The 13,398-nt window shown below is 50.7% G+C and overlaps 1 protein-coding gene across 1 annotated transcript in view; it reads right to left on the reverse strand.

Annotated features, from left to right (window-relative positions):
- Positions 1-913: 913 nt before the first annotated feature.
- The window catches only part of LOC119377693 (large subunit GTPase 1 homolog), a 61,593-nt gene continuing 49,108 nt past the window's right edge, over positions 914-13,398 (reverse strand). The window contains exons 3-6 of the mRNA XM_037647047.2: positions 3,131-3,232; positions 2,879-3,022; positions 1,406-1,529; positions 914-1,077 (exon numbers count right to left, since the gene is read on the reverse strand). Coding sequence (XP_037502975.1) covers positions 914-1,077; positions 1,406-1,529; positions 2,879-3,022; positions 3,131-3,232 — 534 coding nt within the window. The remainder of the gene's footprint in view (positions 1,078-1,405; positions 1,530-2,878; positions 3,023-3,130; positions 3,233-13,398) is intronic.

Raw genomic sequence — 13,398 nt, forward strand, 5'->3', positions numbered from 1 at the left:
AGAATGAGCGAGTAAAAGACAACAAGCGGACCGATATTTGTTTCGTAAAAACACACCAAAAATTCACTGATTGCCGTACGAGTGTGGTGTATAAGGTCCCGTTCAGCTGCGGCCGCTTCTACGTAGGACAGACGGCCGCTGCATTAGGCAGAGATTATTGGAACATAAAAATCGCTAACCGGAGGCTCACCTTCTAATCTATCTTTACATTATCGAGATTGTAAGTGCACGCCGAAATTTGATGAATGCGCAGTGTTGTACCGGCATAGAAATGAAGAAACGCGCCTGATGATTGAAGCATGGCATATCGAGAATAGTGGTAGCGCATGGGTGAGCCAACCATCTCAGTAAGGTAAAAAGTTGGGCGAGTTGGTGTTGGTTCATGATAAAGAGAAGGGCGCGATAATACGGTACACAAAGAAGAAGATGGACACGGAACGACGCGCTACTAGCAACTGAAAAAAATTTATTCAGGAAAGACATATTTATACCATCATGCAATCATATCTAACCCAACGAGTCGACAAAAAACTAAAAACCTTGCACTCAGCCTGCTTATGTCAAGTGACGTTCTAGAAAGGCTATCTCTCCCACCTAAAAACTGATAGAGGGGTGACTGATGCAATCCAGCCCCTCCCTCTGGATGACGAAGGCCTCTACGATCCCTCTGCACGGAACCCCTGTGCTTGTAGATTACTGTCATCTGATCAAAAGAAGGCTTGCGGCTACCTTGATCACACCCCTTGCAGTGCAGCGCCAGATGGGTGAACAGCCTTCCTATTAATGAACTGTTGTGCTCTTGCAGACGCACTTTAAGGCATCGACCGGTCTGCCTGCTATGTGCCTTGCCGCACGACAGTGGTATTCTGTACACCACACCACTTGCACAAGGAACAAACTGCCTTCCATGCTTTCACAGCAATGTGAAAAAAGAGGATGTGCCATCAAGCATGGAAGGCAGTTTGTCGGCCATTGCCACTGACGGCAATATCGAGTCAGCTGGAAAGCCACCGCTTACACGGCTCATCTTCTGATTGGCCGAGGGCCAGTCTCCATTCCTGATCATGGAGATGGAGCCTAGTTCGACCAAACATGAACCCCAAAGATGTTGGAGACGAAGAAGATTCAACAAAAGGCCATAATGGTTTAGACGGGTCTCTCTTACTATTTTCATTCCTAAAAAGGCATCTCCTCGTGGCAAGAGTTGCGCTTTTGGTTTTGTGACAGGGTAGTTACATGAGAAAACTTTTTTTTCCTCTTTGATGTCCCTTTAACACATGTTACGCACAGAAGACAGTGCCACTTCATTAGCATCTTTCCGGATAAAAAAAAAATGCCAGGCCTGTGCAGGACACGCAGCACAGTCACAGCGAAAGCTGGGAGCAAGCGATCAAAGTCAACTCACATCCATAGGCATTGAGCAGCTCCTCTGCAGTGGGTGCCCTGTCTTGGTCCTCAGTCTCGTGGGGTGTGGGCAAACAAATGCTGTAGGTGGACTCCAACACGTGCCTCGGGATCAGGCTGGCCACGTGAATGAGTCAAGGGCCGATACGCTGCATCCCTTCAAGACAGACAACTACGTATGACCAAGTTGGTAAAATCAGTGACTGACTTCCTTATATAAAAACTTCATTACAACGGCATTTGGCCCCTTCAGCAATGTAGGCAAACTGTGAAAAAATTGCGTATGTGTTGCACCCTAAAAATTCCCAGTCAAGCTTTAACAAAAAAAAAAAAGTGCAGCCCTTACATGAGTTTATACATCAATTAGAACGTACAGACAAGAAAGCCAAGGAAAGTATAGGGGATGTTATTTGTAGCAATTATGATGTAAATGTGAAGAAAGTAAAGTCGACGAAAGAAACTTGCGGCTGGCAGGGACCGAACCTGCGACCTTCGAATAAAGCGTTCGATGCTCTACCACTGAGCTACAGCGGTGGTCATCCTCCCGTCCACTTTATGGGGCATATATGTGCATTTAAACCCAGGAGTGTTAGTCAGCACCGTTAGTAGCCATGACGGCGAGTGTGGAACACTCTGCCTGCTGGCATCACGAAGCACGTGATGTTTTTACAAGCTCGCAGCTGACCAATAATCCCTCGCATACTACATGAAGGCATCCAGTCTGCCAGAACGAGACCCTCGCTATGAATGAACAAAAGGGAAGGATTTATTTTTCTTTGCTAGGCACCAATGTCTAGATTTTTCAACTTCAAGAAAACAGTGGAACTTTTTTCAGCCATATTTGTGATGGTCGGAAAAACGCTGGGTGATTTGGCATGAAATGACCCCTCTTGGTAAGCTTCCTTACAAGAACACCACTGCATTGCAGCAAAGTTTTCATTTAGAAACCTGCATTTTGCCACACTTCTTTGGCCCTTGCTAGGTTTCGATGCTCCAAATTCATCGGTCAGGATGATGGTGAAATTGATGCCACTGCTGACAGTGGCAAACCATTCAGCAAGAAGTGTGGCACAAAATTGCAAGAACACTGACAGCAAACATAAAGTCACAGTTGCTCTGGCAGCAAGTGGAATGGCATGTGACAGCGCTGGACAGTAGGTCAATCGAAATGGCTTCGATCAATGCTGTTTGAGAGCTGCAATCGCGGCAAAAAGTAGAAACAAGATCTGTGGCAATGTGTTTCAGCGTCCAAAATTTATTGGTGCTACAAAGGCATCCAAATTCATGTCAGAAAAATCTGCCAATGACTGTAATTACTATGAATCCCAGTTGCTGGGTTTTGTTGGTTCTTGCTGTACATTTTAGTGGTGAAATGACTTTACCATATTTGACAGTAATGTCTGCAGTGCCTGTTTCATTGGCCCTTGCACAGTTTCAGAGACTCAAGTGGCTGCGATAACGCGGTGAAGGATATGAGGTTGACGGGAGGAACGTGGTCCGTCATCTGGTCAATGGGCAAGATTCCGTGGACAACCATCTCAGCCTTGTTGCTCACGAAATTGGGGAAAACCAGGCCGGGACAGTCGCAAAGGCACAGTTCATCGTCCAGGTTCAACGTCTGCACAGAGACAAAATCAGCCTATGGTAAAAAGAATGTGTCGTGCAGTTTTTTATTCTGCAGCCGGCAAGCAGGCCAAGAAATGGATTCCCCTTCCAAGTACTGCACCTGGAAATGCTTGGTCTTGCCTGGTGTGGTGGACACGGAGACCTTCTTGCTGCGGACGAGTGCGTTGATGGTTGAACTCTTGCCCACATTGGGGTAGCCCACCTGTATGCAAACAACAACACTGGCTCCTCACACAGTCAACATAAACAGAAAATGGGCAGTAGGTGCACAAGCAGAGTAAGGCAGGCAAATATAGAGAGGAAAAGATGCCTGGCCACATCTGCAATTATAATTCATTAACAATGAATTCTCACAAGCATTGTGCCAATCATCCCTGATGCACTGTTTTAAGCTGCTGCTAAGGATCCCTTGCATTGTAGGCAAGAAGCATTGAAAGATGGGCGAGTTTGTATCTTGACACAAAGAAACAAGTGAGACAGACTTACAAATGGGTTTACTGAAACCAGCTGGACAGCTTTGTGTTAACAACGTAACCAAAAAAGCTGGTGAAAGTTTGTAACCTAGAAAGCCAAAAGAAAAAAGAACAGGGAGATCCAACAGGGGAAAAATTACGTGCCTTGCTGAGTCATCAAGTGCCCTTAATTAAAGTGTCAGAAATCGTCTACAGCTCAGACCAGTTATAATGCAACCCCTTGTGGCTGTGTTCCCATTCTGCACCACACCGAAGACAGTCTACGTTGACAGCTTAAAAAGCAGCCTCGAGCTCCAGTCATCCGAGTAATAGAATGCATCTGCATGACGTCTGTGCAACTTGACGCCACCTCATGTCCACAACAGAAAAACCGAATTGTTATCTCTTTAACTGCCTTTGTGTTCGAATCGATGAAAAGCTGAACATGGCTTACATTAAGCGCATGGAAGGTGTCTACCTGTGGGCAGACAACCATACCGGCAAGGTCCGAGCTATTCCACTCAGCTGTCATCTTGAGTGGACAGCAAAGTAGCTTGCATCATACTGGTCTTCGATGCTGTCTCTACTGTCTATTTTGACGGTTACGCGAGAAACAGGATTAGTTTTTTCCGTTTAGCTGCCTGTTCAGCCATCTACCAAGAGTACTGGACCATACCCTATATATAGTACAGCACCAGCTATAACATACTGTTTCCCAACTTCCATTTACCATCCCGTAAAACTCCACTGTTCAACTGCCTGAGATATAGGACCGGTTACAATGCGGAAGCCGGAAAATGCTGCAGACAAGCAATCTAGCAAGTGCGTTGCTCAACGGAGGTGCGCTGACCTGCGCTTCCTGTGTGTGCATGTTTCTCAGTTCTTTCGTGTCACCTTCGCACAGTTTATAGTTGTCTGCTGAATAGCCCAACAACGTGTCCTATAAAAGGGTGTGAACTTGAGCTTGTTGGCTTGGCTTCATAGCAGGGAACAGCACAGATACACGAGACAAGAGAGGCTGACAGGACTTGGCGCTGGCTAACAACACGAGCGTTTATTTCGCAAGTGCGCAAATATATACGCTTCTTGGGAAAAGGGAAATTGGGACGCTTCTCTCTCTTTTGTTTATTTCCCTTTTCCCAAGAAGCGTATATATTTGTGCACTTACGAAATAAACGCTCGTGTCGTTAGCCAGCGCCAAGTCCTGTCAGCCTCTCTTGTCTCGTGTATCTGCGCTGTTCCCTGCTATGAAGGAACGTGTCCTGCTTCACAGTAGTACAAAGGATGTGAAGTGAATAGATGAGTGTCAAGCGCATCGGGCGAGTAAGTGACACGACAGCCGAGTCTCCGGGCGGACAAGTCCCGTCAGGTTTATTGGCAGCCCTTATTATTGAATCCAGTACACACCGCGCTGCCATCTGTCAGTACTCTTGTACACTACATAAATCATACAGCCATCTAGTGGTACTGCCAAGCACTACATCCCCCCCACGGTAAACTTGAACCAAACACATGCACCAAAACTCATGGTCCGAAAGAAAACAATGTTCACAGGTCGAGTCTTTTCGGCGTGCGGATCCTCCTGCCATACTGCGACCGTGAGTCACGTGGCGTGGAAGCAGAACCCCGAGGTTCCTCTGCAGTGGAGGTGCTTTCCCGAGGCGACGTGGTTTGCTGGTCTTGTGCTGCTTGGTCAGCTCCAGGTGTTGTAGTCGTCTCGGGCTGACCCGCCACTGGAGTTCCAGGAGGGTTGGCAGTGGGGGTTCCGTCGTTGGCACCAGGTGCATCCGGTTACGCTGAAGTACACCTGTTGGAGTCTCCACCACGTAAGAGCACGGGCGTTGAGCTGACCCTAAGACGGTTGCTGGGGAGTTGACATCTCGCACCCAAACCCGCTCTCCGGCCTGAAGAGGCCGCAAGGTGTGGGCTGCATGCCTTCGGTTGAAGTTTGATGCTTGGCGCCTCCGGCTGTCTTGGTCACGTTGAGTGATTGTGACCGAAGGAGGCCAGGCTGGCTCCAGCAGGTGCGACGTCTTCGGCAGCCAGGTTTGTAGGCGCCTACCCATGAGCAGCTGAGCAGGACTCACTCCATTTACTCCAGGTGTGTCCCGGTATGCCAAAAGTGCCAAGTAGGGATCATCCGCCTTCCGCAGCAGGTCTTTGACTGTCCTCACCATCCTTTCCACCTCCCCATTAGACTGTGGAAAATGGGGGCTGCTGGTGACGTGGCAGAAGCCGTAGGACTTGGCGAAGGCGGAGAATTCTTTCGCAGCAAACTGAGGGCCTTTTTTAGCGCACACAAAAGACGGAGGACACAGAAAGAAGGTACAAAACGAGAGCTTATGCGCTCGTTTTGTACCTTCTTTCTGTGTCCTCCGTCTTTTGTGCGCGCTAAAAAAGTTTCAACATGAATTCGTACCAACTCGCCCAGCTCTCAGTTTTACTGAAACTGAGGGCCGTTGTCGGTGCGCACCAGTCTTGGAATCCCATGGCGTGCGAAAACACTCTTGACGGCGTTGATGACCGCAAGTGCTGTGGTTGAATGCAGACTGATGACTTCCGGGAAACGTGACCGGTAATCCACCAGAAGGACAAAGTCTTGGCTGTTGGAATGAAAAAGATGATGCCGACCTCTTCCCAGGGCCGACTTGGAGTGGTTGAGGGCAGCATAGGCTCCGAGCGCTGCACCCTGGTTTCGGCACAGTGCGGCAGCAGTTAGACACCAGTTTTTCTATCTGGTTGTTGATGCCGGCCACCACACCGACTCCCGAGCTAAAGCTTTGCATCGGTTGATGCCTTGATGCCCGTCATGGAGAAGCTCCAGCATGTGGCGCTGAAGAGCAGACGGCACGAGGATGCGGGACCCTTTCAGAAGCAGTCCCTCGCAGACGCTGAGGTCTCCTTGGTACTGCCAGTACCTCTTCACATGGAGAGGCAAGTGGGACTGCCGAGGCCAGCCGTTGGCGCAGTACTGAAGCAGCAGGCTGCACTCGCCGTCGTTAGCTTGGGCCTGGCGCAGGTGCTCGAGCTGCGACGAGACAATGTCTGGGAAGGAGCGGACGACCTCTTGGGCAAAGAGCTCTACTTGGTTCACCCGGTTGGATGAAGGGGAGTCCAGCGGTGTGCGCGAAAGCGTATCGGCTGTTGCCAGCAGCTTCCCCGGTACGTAGAGTACTTGGTACTGGAAACGCATGAGCTTCAAGCGAAACCGTTGGATCCGTGGTGGCAGTAGGTCAACATCCATGGAACCAAAGAGCGCCACTAACGGTTGATGTCCGTCTCGAGGAATAACTGGAGTCCACGGACGTATTCCTCGAACCTTTGCAGCGCCCAGCTGGCCGCCAAGCTTCTTTTTCTGTTTGGTTGTACCGGCGCTCTGTGCATGTGGGAGCGCGATGCGAAGGCGACGGCTCGACGCTCACCTACGGCTGTTCTTGGAGAAGTACTGCCACGAGACCATAGGAGCTGGCGTCAGCTGAGATCGTGGTATTGTACGTGGTGTTGTAGCGAGCCACGCAGAGGTTTGAGCACAGTAGCTTCTTCAGTTCGGAGAAGGCAGACTGCTGCGCCGGGCCCCAAGTCCAGGCAGAGTTCTTGAGTAGCAGTGCTGGATCAGTGCAGTTACCTCCGAAACGTGTGGTAAAACGTCCGATGGGGCTCACGAGGCCTAGCAGGCGACGGACCCCTGCGACATCTTCGGGTGATGCATGGCTCGGATCGCTGCAACCTTGTCTGGGTCTGGAGAAATCCCTTCCGCTGACCATGACGCCAAGGAACATGACCTCGAAGTCGCAACGAGCATTTCTTGCGGTTGAGCGTGACTCCTGCCTTTGCTAGCCGGTCCATGACTTGTCGGAGACGGCGGTCATGCTCGGAGTGTGTCTTCCCAAACAGAGAATGTCGTCGATCATGTTCACACACCGCTTGGCCTTCGAGGATCCGGGACATCTGCCGCTGGAAATATTCCGGTGCAGACTGATCCCAAACGGCAGCCGGAGAAAACATAGCGTCCAAACGGGGTTATAAATGTGGTCAATTCTTGGGACTCTGGGGACAGCTTGACCTGGTGGAAGCTTGACGTGGCGTCTAGCTTGGAGAAAACTGTAGCCTCTCCAAGCAATCCGAGACATTGTTCCACTGTAGGCACGTGACGCTCTCGAAGAATCACCTTATTGAGGCGAGTCAAGTCCACGCACAGCCGATAGCCGCCCGAGACCTTGGGGACGACAACCAGCCCAGCACACCAGTCAGTGGGTGGTCCACTCGACGAATCACGCCCTCCGCTTCTAGCTTGTCTAGCTCAGCCTTGACGACGTCGCGGAGAGGGAGTGGAATGCGCCGGGGTACGCTTAACGAGAAAGGCGTAGCATTGGGTTGCAGCCTGATAGTGTAGGCTTTGGGGAGCGTCCCAAGTCCTCGGAAGAGACCGGGATCGAAACAAGTCGCCAGTGGGCTGTGAAGTCCTCGCGACTCTCATCGACAAACATGCAGACGCCCAAGGCTTGGATTGCCGGGAAGCTAGCAGCGGGACCGTCTTGGTTGCTAGGACGTAGAGAAGCTGCTTGGTTGTCTTTCCGTGCCACGACAGGGTAGCGACGTAAGTGCCTATGACCGGCACAATGTTGTTGCCTGGGCCTTTCAGCTCGCTCTTGGGGTCTTGAAGCTTCGACGGGACGCCGGAAACGTACTGGGTACAACTGAAACTTCGGTGGCGGAGTCCACCTTGAAAGAAAGTGGGCAGCCATCGACGAGTACCTCGACGAACTTCGCGTTCGGGCGCTCTCCCGCAACTGCATGCAACTCGATGGAGCTGGGCAAAGGCTTCCGTGTGTGCTTCCCATTTACGCGCTTCTTTTGCGGCACACGTTCTCGAAATGACCACTCTTGTGACAAAAGTTGCACGCGCACTGCGAGCGGGACAGTCGGCGCGAGGGTGTGACGCTCGTCCGCAGAATGGGCACAGCTGTTGCTTGTCTTATCACTGGCGCTTGCTTTCCCTTGGGAAGGCGAGCGGCGTCGACGGCGAACGAAGATGCCTCTGCCGAGTCACGAGCTCTGCGCTCATTACCTGCGTCTTTGTGCTGACGAACGTATGTCAGCGTTTCATGCAGCGTCATTTTCGGGTTCCGACAGAGCTTGTCCGAGAGTTCGCGGTTGAGCAGGCCCACGAGAAAACGGTCTCGGACGAGCCGCTCTTCGACCTCGGGCGACGGATAGTTGCAGGACTTGACCATTGTCCGGAGCGCCGTAAGAAATGCATCGGCCGTTTCACCTGGTTGCTGCGTACGGTGGTGGAAGCGCGCTGACTCGTACAGCTCGTTCGGGGGTGCACGAAGTGGTCGGTGAAAGCCTTCTTCACGGCGGCAATGTCTTTCATATCCGCCTCGCCTAGCGTGGTCGACGCGAGGACACCCTGGCTTGCGGGCCCATACAGTAAAGCATGGAGCGCACTTGTACCTCTGCCGGAACGGCGTAAAGCCCGGTAGCGAACGAGAAGTCCTCGAACTGCAGCAGCCATGTCGGCCACGAGCTGGGGTTGTCGAAGTCGAACGGCGACGGTGGACGCAGCTGGGCCATGCCTTGCAAGAACGAAGCGGCCGACATCCCGGCGAAGACCTCGGCACCGGTAGTCGGCATGGCAGAGCAGCGGCGGCGGCGGCGGGGCCGTGTCACGAGGATGCAAGCACGGGGGATCAGCGAAGATGAATCCCGCCCACTTCTGACACCATGTCGAGCGCATCGGGCGAGTAAGTGACACGACAGCCGAGTCTCCGGGCGGACAAGTCCCGTCAGGTTTATTGGCAGCCCTTATTTGAATCCAGTACATGCCGCGCTGCCATCTGTCAGTACTCTTGTACACTACATAAATCATACAGCCATCTAGTGGTACTGCCGTACACTACAACGAGGAGCAGAGGCACATAGTGGCAGCTGTGCACAGTGAGGAAGGGCATTCGTTGCCCAAGCAACGGAGAAGCCTTTCGCTGGTTTGCCTCCAGCTGCTTGTCATCTGCACAAGCCCTGCATGTGCATCGCATGTGTACTGCTAGATCTCCAGTTGCTGTCAGGAAAAAGGAAATATCTGCATCATAATATGGTGCAGATAACGTACGCGCGACCATGACTGCACCGTCAGTACAGGCGGCGGTTTGCAAATTTAAAAGTTTGATGAGCCAAGCTTTCGCCTGTGCTGTCATTATGCAGACAGGCAAGCTTGAGAAGTTTTTGCACAATAGTTGCAGCAGCCGATCTTGCCCTGAACCCAAACTTTGTTTCATGTGCATGACCGTGATCTCTTGGTTGCCGAACCTCCATGATGTTTACGGCGAGCTTCGTGCAACAGCAGGTCAAACTGCAGGCTAGGCCTCATCGGCACTAACTGCACCTTTGGTGGCGACTGCGGGCAAGCAAAGTTGCTGTTTGCTGCCAAGTCAACAGAGCTCTTTGCAGAGGGTGAAATTGGAAAGGGGAAACAGCATCGTCCACAAAGCGAGGGAATGGGTTGTACGTGCAACGCTCGAATGGCAGTTCATTGCACATGCTCTCAAGAAACTCAACAAGATATCACGCTGTGATACAGTCGAAACCCGCGATAACGAAATCCCGAGGGAACGAAATTCTCACCGCAACGAAATATTTTCGGAGCACTGGCGAACGCCCATAGGAGTCAATGCATTTCGTAACTCGCGACTACGAAAGTATTCATACCGCAGTCCCTCATTAACGAAATGTTTGAAACACGAGTGTGGAAATGATCTACTCTCGCAACATTAACTACATTCGAAAACTGCTGAAATGCATTCATGCTACACTTGAATTGCAAACTATCGCTACAGCGCACTTGAGAAGCAGCCGCCACCATTGTTTACAAAAAAACATAAAGCTGGCGACAATGATGATCATGTTGGCTCGCCGAAACACCTCCTCGTTATCGCGGACTACGTAGCCAAATCCACATTCCTCATTCATGGAGTTTCGTTCGTTGGCTTGGCTCTGTGCTTGGCTTTGTCGGCTTTGCGCGCACATGGACGCGCGTGTGGAGTCGTTTGTGCAGCGTTTGCTTGGTCGCTTGGTGCAACGTGAACTGTGTGTAGCAATTGCTTCGTCCGATTTCGCTGCCTGCGAAGATGCCGCCTCCAACGAAAAAGTGGAAGTTCATCACGCTTGAAGATAAGGCTGCAATCATCAGTGAGGTGGAAAAGGGCAGGAAAGAAATGGACATCGCCGAAGAATTCGACGTTGCGTGCAACTCGCTGTCCACGATTCTGCGCTGATCCAGCGGAGCCGGATGAAGGTTCGCCTGTAGGCGCACTTGATGACGGTACCGGTGACAGCGCAGTGCCGCCGTCACTGACCAGTGCATGGGGTGAACATTGTGCCGTGGCAAACGAGATTCCCGATCGAGAGGCATGAAATTGCTGCATGGTAAGGCCCGCCAAAGCAAACTTACTGACTTTTGGAAATAAAATGTGTTTTTGGTAAATTCCATGTCTTTTCTGCAGCATTCTCGCGCCAACGAAATTCCCGCAAGAGCGAAATTTGTGCTTTCCCCGCCGATTTCGTTATTGCGGGTTTCAACTGTAAATCATTCAAAATTTCAGTCGCCATTCAACTAAGTCTCTGTAGATTGTAAAATTGGGCGTGTTGGTATACCATGATCACAATTCTCAGCAGTGCAACAACCAAGAGAGGACAAGACTCTCTTCTGTCCCATCTTGGCGTTGTGCTGCCAAGCATTGTGATTAGGTTTTGTTTTTAGTTCCATAACTGAGGAAGTCTGACAAGTTAGTCAGTGACTTTTTGCAATAGTGCTTTCTTTGTTGACTTTTTGTCTCTGCATTCTTGCAAGGCAAGTCCTCGGACACCTTTTCAACATTTGGAAAATTAAACTGACGCAAACACCCTGGTCAGACGGCTCCATACTCTAATATGCACGGCAGCTTGCTCAACATGTTTTGCACATGCGCAGTCTTTGAAAAATGTTGTCAACACGTGGACTATGTCGAAACGTTGGCTCCAGCGACACCTTGTGTTCCATGGTTTTGCAACCGTCATATAGTTAAACCTGGATATAACGAAATTGACAAATTCCCGAAAAATTTGTTACATGCTCTTTCAGCACAAAAATTTGGGAAAGAAACGCACAAGTTAAAGAAAAGGGGAACAGAACGCAGAGCTCACCCAAAACGTTTATTTAGCGGCATAAAACTGCATTATTTTTCTTTATTGCTTGTTCATGAGGGATGGCAATACTGAACGTTCGTAGGACATCAATACAATGCTGCTCCGTCGTTGTCTAGACGTGGCCTCTGAGATTGGCTCCGACAAAGCATCGTGCCGTTGCCGGAGGTAATCGCGGAGGCCTCGGTCTCGCAAACCCGTGGCACGATGCATGACGGCAAAGCACGCGACAAGTCAGCCTTGCCTCCAAAGATCGTCGTCACGGTGGTCACAGACAATTTCCACCAGCACCGAATGTGACATTTACTCGGTAGAGACGACACAGTTGTCCACATTAAAAAAAAATTTCAAAGCTACACGTCGTCAGAGGCTGCTCCATGCACATGCAGTGAAACCACGCACACGTGCATGGCACCAGTATAGCACCAGTAACGAAGACCGAACTCCATATGTGGCGCGAACGTAACAACATGGTGCAAGAATTTTTTTAGTGGCGTCACCTGGCGTCACGTTAACGAAATGCAGTTCAGAGACTAAGTACAAGCCACAAAGTATGGCTGTTTCTTGCGCGAGGAAATAACGAGGGAAGGGGTCCAGGGGAGCGCAAACTTTTGACTGTTTATTCAAGAGAAAGTGCAACCAAATATATAGGCACAGACATGCGCAGCAAACTAGGCACACAGCGAGCGCATACCACCCTAATCACAACCTCTGATCTATGAACTTGAGCTCTGCCTGCGAAAGGGACAATGAAGTGTCACTGATACACATGGAACCTCGTGCTTTGATATGATATGCCTCCAACAACTCTCGAGCCGTGGTGTCCCCGCTTCTACCCAGAATCTGAATCTTATTCAAGCACGGCTCACACTTATGTGAACTGCAGTGGGTCGGCAAATGTGCCCCATCTTTACCTTTTAGTGAAAGCTCGTGTTCCCGCGCACGCTCATTCACGCACCTTCCCGTCTGGCCGACATACGTCTTGCCACAGGTTAGCGGGTGGCACCGGGTGGCACACAACCTAAAGAAGGTTGCTAACAGACACGGCGTGCCAATTGTTTTTTCTGCGCCGCGGAAGCTGGCTCAGCTATGCCCACGTATCCTATCTGATGGGAGCAAGAAAGGTGGCTGCGGCAAGAAGCACGCAAAGTCGTACACAAAATGTGCCACCGGTGTTGTGTATGAATTTCCGCTAACCTGTGGCAAGACGTATGTCGGCCAGACGGGAAGGTGCGTGAATGAGCGTGCGCGGGCACGAGCTTTCACTAAAAGGTAAAGATGGGGCACATTTGCCGACCCACTGCAGTTCACATAAGTGTGAGCCGTGCTTGAATAAGATTCAGATTCTGGGTAGAAGCGGGGACACCACGGCTCGAGAGTTGTTGGAGGCATATCATATCAAAGCACGAGGTTCCATGTGTATCAGTGACACTTCATTGTCCCTTTCGCAGGCAGAGCGCAAGTTCATAGATCAGAGGTTGTTTAGGGTGGTATGCGCTCGCTGTGTGCCTAGTTTGCTGCGCATGTCTGTGCCTATACATTTGGTTTCACTTTCTCTTGAATAAACAGTCAAAAGCTTGCGCTCCCCTGGACCCCTTCCCTCGTTATTTCCTCGCGCAAGAAACAGCCATACTTGTGGCTTGTACTTAGACATGAACCGACTAGCCCAGCAACGTGTACTTCTTGAGTTCAGAGACTACTGCAACAACCGAAAAGTGGCACTGCCAAAGCAAAA

The sequence above is a fragment of the Rhipicephalus sanguineus genome, unplaced genomic scaffold (assembly GCF_013339695.2).
Source record: "Rhipicephalus sanguineus isolate Rsan-2018 unplaced genomic scaffold, BIME_Rsan_1.4 Seq542, whole genome shotgun sequence".
In the NCBI taxonomy this organism is placed as follows: Eukaryota; Metazoa; Arthropoda; class Arachnida; order Ixodida; family Ixodidae; genus Rhipicephalus; species Rhipicephalus sanguineus.